Here is an 8,952-nt window from a genome sequence, read left to right as displayed (position 1 = left end):
ATTTAGCTGGCAGCAAAATTTACCCAGTGAATCATTCAATGTAGATTTAAAGTGCATAACACTATTACTCCTGTCGCCATTTGTGCAGTTCCTCTGTTGGTGGAGATTCTTTGTGGTCTATTTAAAGTGTTAAATAAAATATCCCATGTTCTCTAGTCATCACAAATGGGAGGCTGCAGTCACAACAGTCCAACACTTCAGATAATTGAGACAAAATTTAAGAGATTAAAAAAAAAACACATCAATGAGATGTTATAATCTTTGCATTTTGAAGAAAGCTTTAATATGAAAGAATAGGAAAACTTGTAGACATTGGAGTATGATGTAAATTTAAGAGTGTATGATCTTACAGTTGATGAAGAGTAAAAAAAACAACTAAACAAAATTAATCCATAAATCCTATTAGAAAATCATTAAAGTTTTAAAAAATATATCCTAACTTTTGTGCCTCTAACACATCTCTAAATGTTTTTTTTTCTTTTTTTGTGGTTTTACTAATGCCCTTTTCTGGAAAATCACTTTGTCATTATGGTGTGTGGCACAAAATATTGCTGCCATCTAATACTGCATATGTAGTTTCACTAGCTCCTCTACTTAATGAGAAGCACTGAGCTGTGTGCAGTCTTCTTGCCATGGAAATTCACCGTGCATTTTAAAGGCTTGTTGAAGTCGGCTTCTTGAGGGGTGAAGGTGAGGGTCGACTTTGTTGACCACAACCATTTATTCTTCATTTTTGACTTTGTTTTGATAGTTCCTGCGTGGCTCCAGAAGATTTTGGGAGGAGATGATGGACAGGCATGTGTAACTTTGCAGGTGGCAGTCACTTTTTTAAGGACTGCAACAGACATGATGGGAGGCTCAGGAACTCCTGTACAATCAACAATTTTCACAAAATTGCTTGTTAAATTGCTGTTTAAACATGTTTTACTATCTTAAAGTAAATGGTTTAGAATTAGTGAAAAGGTCTCTAATATACTCACGGAAGACATTGAGGGTCACTGTACGTTTTGAGAAAGTGAAGCTTTTATGTTGAGGAATTTCAATTTTGAAGTAAAACGGACCAGTGTCGGTTTTTCTGACACGTTTCAGCTGCCAGGTACAGTTGCCGCTTTGAAGGGTTCCTGTAATTCTAGTTCTATGGTGGAACTCATCCGTTAGTTTCACATTCGGGAAATTTGATGCGACAACTGTATTCCCTCTCTTCCAGTATCCCCGCCATGTCTTCAATGTTTTTGCCTTCTTGGGGTAAAAGTACTTACAGGGAATGACCACACATGAGCCTTGAAGAACAGAGATTTTTGATGGTACAGATATGCGCCAGTTCTTGCCCGAGCCTATAGATTCAGCCATCCCTGCAATAAAGCACAAAAACAAGAATATTTTCTTAGCAAGTAGACAGTGATAGAATGATGATAATTCATGAATTGTCATTTTAAGATTAAACTTACCACAAACCATCAGAATTGAGAGCCACAATTTCAGATCCATCATCAGCTGACTAGAAGTATAAAAACCAACATAAAGATTAAGATAAATATATAAAAGTCTTTAGTGAATTCTTCTTAATCTTCAAAGTAATGATCCACTCACCTTTTAGTTTCTTTAACATATGACTGAAATTAAATCTTGTAAGATCTGAACGTTTTGAGGCCAAAGATTATGTCTCTGTCCTATTGTGTGGTGAGAGTGAGTCTTGTGCTTATAAAGCAAAAGTTTAGACCTTCAAGCCAGAAATTGTTACAGTTTGCAATCAAACTTTCCCCTCGTCATAAACTGATTATTATGTAGCTATTTTGTACTTTTTCCATGATTTTTTTTGATGGAGAAAAAAATAAATGTAGCAGATGTACTAAAAATCTATAACAATGTGGTTTTTGAATAACATGGTTATCATGTAAAATCAGTTCAGGTATCATTATGAATCACTTCCTGAAAGTCAGCACAGTGTACCCAGCATCAGGTGTGGAGCAATTAAATATGGTAATGCTTGACCAGAGATCAAATCTTTGGACTTTTAATATTTTATAATATTTTAATATTGTGAAGATTTGGTTTTCTGTGTGTTAATTAGTCCCTATGTTGTTGTTGTCTACCCCTTGATTGTTTCCAGCTGCCCCTTATTTCCCCTAATTACCCTCTGTGTATTTATACTCACCTCTGTCTGTTTTCCGGCTGGATCCTTGTAGTGGTTTTCTTGTTTAGTCGTGTGTCCTGTTCCAGTCGTGTGCGTTTCCAGTGCTACCAGTGTCTGAGTTCCTTGTCTCTTTGCTCACTTGTAGTGATGTTCAAGTGAAGCCTCATGAAGCAATGAAGCTTTCCAACCCTTTGCTTTGCAAAAAGGTTCATTACTTGATTCTTCACTAGTGACATCTGCTGGTGAAACTGTAACAGCCTTGTCACCCAGGTGGATCATACTTCCAAAAATTACGAAATGCAATATTGTCACAAAGTTTTCATCAAACTCATGTCTAGTAACAGGAGAATCATTGAAACCATATTTAATTGTCATGACAATTGGATTGGCTACAAATAATTTTAATAATTAAAACATATGCATATGTTTTAATTATTAAAATTATTTGTAGCCAATCTAATCCTGGTTTATGTTGAAGGTCAGTTGTTGTGTTGGGTTTTCTTTTATATCATAGAGGGATTTGAGAATAAAGACATTTGATGTTTTAATGTCTTGGGAGTGCAGTGCCTGTTGGAGCATTCGCTTTTTCTTGGATTTCTAATTGGCTCTGATCCCTTATATTTGGCGACATGTTGAATTTTAGTTCTGCAACAGGATTAAATATGTTTCTGCTGTGCAAGACTGATATATCTTTGCTAATTGGACTACAAATAATAGTGGAAATTTGCAGAAAGTGAGAAATTGGGAGGTGGAGGGGTTAATTATTGTTATCTAAGAAGAATTTTATTGTGAGGATAATCTCAAAGAATTCCCAGATGTCAAAGATTTTCCTCTTGCTGGCTCCATTTCAGACAATCAGTCAAGTTTATTTGTGTAGCACATTTCGGCAACAATGCAGTTCATAGAGATTTACATCATAAAATCACAAAAAATATAGTTATAAAAAAAACATAATCTACAATTGAGAAAACCAGTAACAAACATTACATTTTGATGAGTGCCATCATCAATACACATCAAATATGTTGGTCAGTGTTCATTTTATTTGGCCACTGAAGACAAATATCCTCCTCTGATACGCGACCAAATGGACAACAATCCATGAAGCAGCATGGCTCATCGTGCTTTTATTTTGAAAACTGACACGCAAAATGAAGCAGTCACGTGATCCATGCAAAGCGAGGCCTCGTTTGTTGCCAGTCACGTGGTTTTCAGCAAGACGACACAAGCCTCGAAGCGGGGCTTCATTGGACACGCCCCCTTTTTACTCGGTACAAGCCTCGAAGCCTGGATTCAGATAGCCCATCACTACTCACTTGTGCTGCCTGGACTTCTGTGCCTTTGTGATCATCATCAAAAACTATCATTGGAACACCTCAACCTAGGTCCCACCGCATCTGAATCCTCACCATTAACCAACAATTCTTTACAGAAGGATCTGGCCAGAACGGTGAGGCTTGGATGTTCCCAAACAAATCAGCAGTGTTGTAGTACTCGAGAACGGTCTTGGTCTCGAGAGCGGTCTCAAGACCATTTATTGATGGTCTCGGTCTTGTCTCAGACTTGGACGCTGAGGACTCTGCATTTTATTTCAAGACCAGTCGAAACCGCAACTGTTAAAATATCACTAAACATACAGTACACTATCTAGTTTATTTAACATCTTTGTTTTCAGTGGATGCAAAACGCACCGATTAAAATCCAACCAATAACGTGACTATATCCACTATACAACCCAGTATAGTGGATTTTTAACAAATATGAACATACAAAAGTTACATATTGAACATTTAAAACAAAAGAATAGGACAAATTGAGGACATTGGAGGATGATGTAAATTTAATAGTCAGTGTATGATTTTACAGTTGATAAAGAGTAAAAGAAAGAAAAACAGCTAAACAAGATAAATCCATAAATTCTATTAGAAAATCATCAAAGGTAAAGAATCTTAAGTTTTGTGCCTCTAACACATTATTAAAAGATTTATGTAAAAATCAACTCAAAAGGTGATATGAATCAAAGCAAGCAACAATAATTTCTTCTCTCTCTCTAAATGTAGATTTGTTTTAGTTTTTTTAGTTTTACTAAATGAAAGCATTTTCTGCCAAATCACTTTGTCATTATGGTAGATAGCTCTGAAAATATTGCTTTAATTTAGTATTCCATATTTAGTTTAACTAGGTACTCTTCTTGACCAGAAGCACAGAGCCCTCTGCAGTCTTCTTGTCACTGAAATTCACCGTGCAGTTTAAAGGCTTGTTGAAGTCGGCTTCTTCAGGGGTGAAGGTGAGGGTCGATGTTGTTAACCACGCTTTGGTCAATTTTGTTGTCGTTGTGGTAATTCCGGGGTGACTCCAGGAGATTTTTGGAGGAGATGTTGGACAGACGTGAGTAACTTTGCAGGTTGCAGTCACTTTATTACTGACTTCTATAGTCATCACTGGAGGCTGAGGAACTCCTGTACAATAAACAATTTTCACAAAATTACTTGTTAAATAGTTATTTAAACATGTTTTACTATCTTAAAGTAAATGGTTTGGAATTACTGAAAAGGTCTCTAATATACTCACGAAAGACATTGAGGGACACCGTATCTTTTGAGAAAGTGTAGCTTGTAAATCTTGGAATTTCAATAGTCAAGTAAAACGGACCAGTGTCGGTTACTCTGACGTCATTCAGCTGCCAGGTGCAGATGCTTCTTTCAATGATTCCTGTAATTTTGGATCGCCCTTTGAACTCCTGCGTTACTTTGAACTTGGGGTTATTTGATGCGACAATATCGTCACCTCTTCTCCAGTATCCCGGCCTCTTTTTCCACAGGTGACCTTTCTTGGGGTAATCATACAGACAGGGAATGACCACACATGAACTTTCAAGAACAGAGATTACTGGTGGTACAGATATGAGCCAGTTCTGGCCCGGGCCCATAGATTCAGCCATCTCTGCAATAAAGCACAAAATACTTTTTCAGCAAGTAGACAGTAATGAAATGACGATATTTCATGAATTGTCATTTTCATGCTAAGCTTACCACAAACTATCAGAATTGAGAGCCACAATTTCAGATCCATCATCAGCTGACTAGAAGTCTAAAAAAAACCAACATAAAGATTAAAATAAATATATAAAAGTCTTTAGTGAATTATTCTTAATCTTCAAAGTAATGATCCACTCACCTTGAAGTTTCTTTAACATATGACTGAAATTAAATCTTGCAAGATTTAAACTTTTTGAGGCCAAAGATTATGTCTCTGTCCTGTTGTGTTGTGAGAGTGAGTCTTGCGCTTATAAAGCAAAAGCTTAGACCTTGAAGCCAGAAATTGTAACAATCAAACTTTCCCCACGTCTTAAGCTGATTATTATGTAGCTTTTTGTGTACTTTTTCCATGATTTTTTGTGATGGAGAAAAAAAAATGTAGTAGATGTACTAATAATTTGCAACAATGTGGTCTTTTGAATAAAATGGTTATTGTGTAAAATCAGTTCATTGTATCCTTATGAATCACTTCCTGAAAGTCAGCACAGTGTACCCAGCATCAGGTCTGGAGTAATTAAATATAGTAATGCTTGACATGAGATCAAATCTTTGGACTTTTAATATTTTTCATCAGTCCTGTGAAGATTTGGTTTTCTGTGTTAATTAGTCCCTATGTTGTTGTTGTCTACCCCTTGATTGTTTACAACTGTCCCTTATTTCCCCTGATTACCCTCTGTGTATTTATACTCACCTGTGTCTGGAGGGCTTATGGTTTTCTCGTTAGTCATTTATCCCGTTCCAGTTGTGTTTCCAGTGCTACCAGTGTCTGAATTCCTTGTCTCATTGCTCACATGTGCTGCCTGGGCTACTGTACTTTTGTGATCATCATAAAAAACTATCATAATGGCACCTAAACCTGGGTCCCACCACGTCTGAATCCTCACCATTAACCAACAATTCCTTCTCTCCTCTGTCTCCAGGACCAGTGACACATCCAGCCCCGGGAGAAAGTGGGCAAAGAAATTTTCTGACGCTTCCCAGTGCTCTGCCCAAGTCTCCCAGTGCTAAGCCCAAAGCAAACATCCCCCAGCCAGCAGCTAGCACCCAAAAGCCGGTAGTTAACATACCTGTACTGTCGTCCAGCTGTCCAGAGCCATCTGCCGGTGCTCCATCCGGCCTCCCGGTTGACCTCCAGGTCCTCTTCATGGCTCCAACCAGCCTACCGAGCCAACGTCCAGGTCCTCTGACCTCCAGGCCGTCTTCCAGAGATTCCTCATGGCTCCAGCTGGCCTCCAGACACTCTTCATGGGTCCTTGCGGGCTTCTGACCACCCTCCGATCACTCTGTGGGGTTACGTTGACCTCTGGGCTACCACCGGAAGTTCTCCAAAGGGTCCGCCTCCAGCGCCGCTGCCGACTGCCAGATGCGCCACAATGAGTCCGCCTCCTTCATTGCCGCTCACCAAACGTGTTGCAGAAGGCTCCGCCCTGACTGCTTGAATATTCAAACTGAGTTTATTTTTCTTTGTTTTCTTGGACTCTGGCACTCCATCCTGTGCCCCTCTGCCCACCATGTGTGGGTGATTTTTGTTGTTTTGGACTTCTGGAATGTCTGGCAGCCGTCCAGTGGTGGGGGCAGGGGTGGAAATTAAACATTTTCTCCACCATCCATAGTATCAGGTAGAGAAAATTTTTACCTGCCACTCAAACATTTCACCAGCCACTGTTTTTTTCTTTCCATTACAGACCCCACCAGTACAAGCAAATTATATAAAATATATGATTTATTCTCAACACTATGAAAACCGATTTACTGACAATAAGTTTATACATAATACACACTTATACATAATAATTTAACATAAAGCATGGACACCTTAGCAGGGTTGTAGTGCAAGAAGTTCATTTGAAGTAATTACTGCAGCAAACTTTAACTACACAACCCTAACATTCTGGCAATCATATGTTGAACATTTCCACATTTTGGCTACAACTCCCCCTGATAGTATTTATTGAAGACATCTCTAGTCATTTACATATTTTAAATGGCATCAATAGCTGTTTTCTGTCATCTTACTTATTACGTTTTCTATTGAAATTCACAATTATCATTACTAAAATATCTCAGAACGTGTTCATTAATAATTCCACGGGCCGTCATTATTCCTGTTTTATTCCGGAGTTTTTCTTACTACCTGGACCCAGGGGTGAAAGTAACGGGGTATTGCAGGGTACTGCGTACCCCTAAAAGATTTAGCGGGGGTATGCAGTACCTGCAAGAGAGGGGAGCGGCTGTCTGCTGTAAAAAATCAGCGGGTTCAATGTGCAGCAGTGAGTTCACCCACTAATCAGCCGTGACTGATTAGTTTTTCAAGAACAATCTAAAACAAGACTTAATCAGTTAATGAATAACTTTTTTTCTCATTTCATAGTTTCTGAACTGTTTGTGCTTTGCAAGAGCAAAAGAGCAGCGGTGCAACATGACAATCGCGGAAGGTTTTGAGTCGATCTCGGCATCAGGTGACAAACGGAATGTCGCGAGGACGCTGAGACCAGCACGTCCTCTCCAGCTCGCTTAAAAAGTTCGTAACTTTATTAAAGAACCACAACAAAAATAAATCAACAAAACGTGTTCAAATTAATGACCCAATGAACAATCTCAGTAATTATTGTTTCAACAAGGTGTTGTGCAATTCTGTGCATTCCGGTTCCATTACCAAAATAACTAGCAGAGCAGAAGTTTAAAATTAATTAATCAACCACCGCTGTGAGAGGCTTATTAATAATCGCAAAATAAATATCAAGCCTGCAAACCTAATATCGTAACGGAGTGAATGTTATGTTTTTAACATAATCTCTGGTTGGCAGGAGGTTACCAGCGCAGGAAAAATGTGTGACTGGTTTAGAGTTGATCACCTGTTCAGGTTGTTTTACCTTTTTTTATCTTTGCTGTGGCGCATCACAGCCGCTGTAGTTTCTGAACGTTCAATAAACGACAAACTTGGACTAATTACCTCGTTCTTTGTGAGTATACGTCATTCACAACAAACATCAAACACGGTAAATATGTCTCATTAAGTATTTAACAAACCAATGGCTTCTACCGGGATAATTATGTGAAATTAAATTAATTGTCTAATATAAAAAAAGAGTTTGGTGCTGTCGGGCTCAGAATCTGAGAGGCGTGTCCTTTATTAAACAATTTTGATTTTTGCCTCTTATTTAGTGGAAATATTGATGTTGATGAGACTTTCTCCAAAATGATAACCTTTTTCAACCTTTATAGCTCCACTGTTGAAAATGAGGCTCTAACATTCACAAATGACATTGAAATAAATCCAGTCCAACATCTGGTTTGAGGCGATTCCTCTGGAACCTGTTGGAGGAAAAATATCCCAACTTCAGTGCTTTTAACCTAACAGAGCTCTGCGGTTCCTCCTATCAGTATGAGAGTCAGGGTGAGGAGGCGTCATGTTCGGAAGAGAAGTGGAAGCTGCTGGATCTTCAGAACAAACAGGTCATGATGCTGGGCTACTGATAATCCCTCTGTCTGGACACAGGATCAATATAACCAGTTGAAAAGCTAAAATGAATGGTTATATCCCAGATATGGAAAACTGGGATGCACTCCATGCCATGATGTTCAGAATTTAGGTCTCCTGGGATCTCATTTCCTTCAGCCCACATTGCAGCCAGTGGGCTGAAGGAAATACAGCTTTATTTTACAAGAGCTACCCAGCTTTTATTATTTTTTTTGTCATAGTACCCCCAAGAATTTAAAACTACTTTCACCCCTGCCTGGACCTTAGTGTTGATTTCTCCCAGACTCTCACACACACAC

General features: G+C 38.6%; 2 protein-coding genes across 2 annotated transcripts; both read right to left on the bottom strand.

Annotated features, from left to right (window-relative positions):
* Positions 1 to 468: 468 nt before the first annotated feature.
* LOC148155058 (myeloid cell surface antigen CD33-like) lies at positions 469 to 1,491 on the bottom strand. Its single transcript, XM_088014088.1, has 3 exons — positions 1,449 to 1,491; positions 981 to 1,352; positions 469 to 868 (listed from the first exon to the last, which is right to left on the bottom strand). Exons 1-3 carry the CDS (start codon positions 1,489 to 1,491, stop codon positions 591 to 593), a joined length of 693 nt encoding a protein of 230 aa, XP_087870214.1. The 3' UTR covers positions 469 to 590.
* Positions 1,492 to 4,312: 2,821 nt separating this feature from the next.
* LOC106913348 (myeloid cell surface antigen CD33-like) lies at positions 4,313 to 5,209 on the bottom strand. The gene is made up of 3 exons (XM_014980040.2): positions 5,167 to 5,209; positions 4,706 to 5,077; positions 4,313 to 4,593 (listed from the first exon to the last, which is right to left on the bottom strand). Exons 1-3 carry the CDS (start codon positions 5,207 to 5,209, stop codon positions 4,313 to 4,315), a joined length of 696 nt encoding a protein of 231 aa, XP_014835526.2.
* Between the last annotated feature and the right edge of the window lie 3,743 nt (positions 5,210 to 8,952).

The sequence above is a fragment of the Poecilia mexicana genome, unplaced genomic scaffold (assembly GCF_051168715.1).
Source record: "Poecilia mexicana isolate PSO_F unplaced genomic scaffold, ASM5116871v1 scaffold_16, whole genome shotgun sequence".
Classification (NCBI taxonomy): domain Eukaryota; kingdom Metazoa; phylum Chordata; class Actinopteri; order Cyprinodontiformes; family Poeciliidae; genus Poecilia; species Poecilia mexicana.
This window is presented reverse-complemented; position numbering and strand designations above follow the sequence as displayed.

Bases quoted from the DNA above. Each gene is read 5' to 3' on its own strand.
- LOC148155058 (XM_088014088.1), bottom strand. From the start codon at position 1,491: ATGATGGATCTGAAATTGTGGCTCTCAATTCTGATGGTTTGTG. The intron at 1,353-1,448 runs GTAAGTTTAATC...GCTTTATTGCAG, and splicing joins CTCAATTCTGATGGTTTGTG to GGATGGCTGAATCTATAGGC. The intron at 869-980 runs GTGAGTATATTA...TTGATTGTACAG, and splicing joins AGTGACCCTCAATGTCTTCC to GAGTTCCTGAGCCTCCCATC.
- LOC106913348 (XM_014980040.2), bottom strand. From the start codon at position 5,209: ATGATGGATCTGAAATTGTGGCTCTCAATTCTGATAGTTTGTG. The intron at 5,078-5,166 runs GTAAGCTTAGCA...GCTTTATTGCAG, and splicing joins CTCAATTCTGATAGTTTGTG to AGATGGCTGAATCTATGGGC. The intron at 4,594-4,705 runs GTGAGTATATTA...TTTATTGTACAG, and splicing joins GGTGTCCCTCAATGTCTTTC to GAGTTCCTCAGCCTCCAGTG.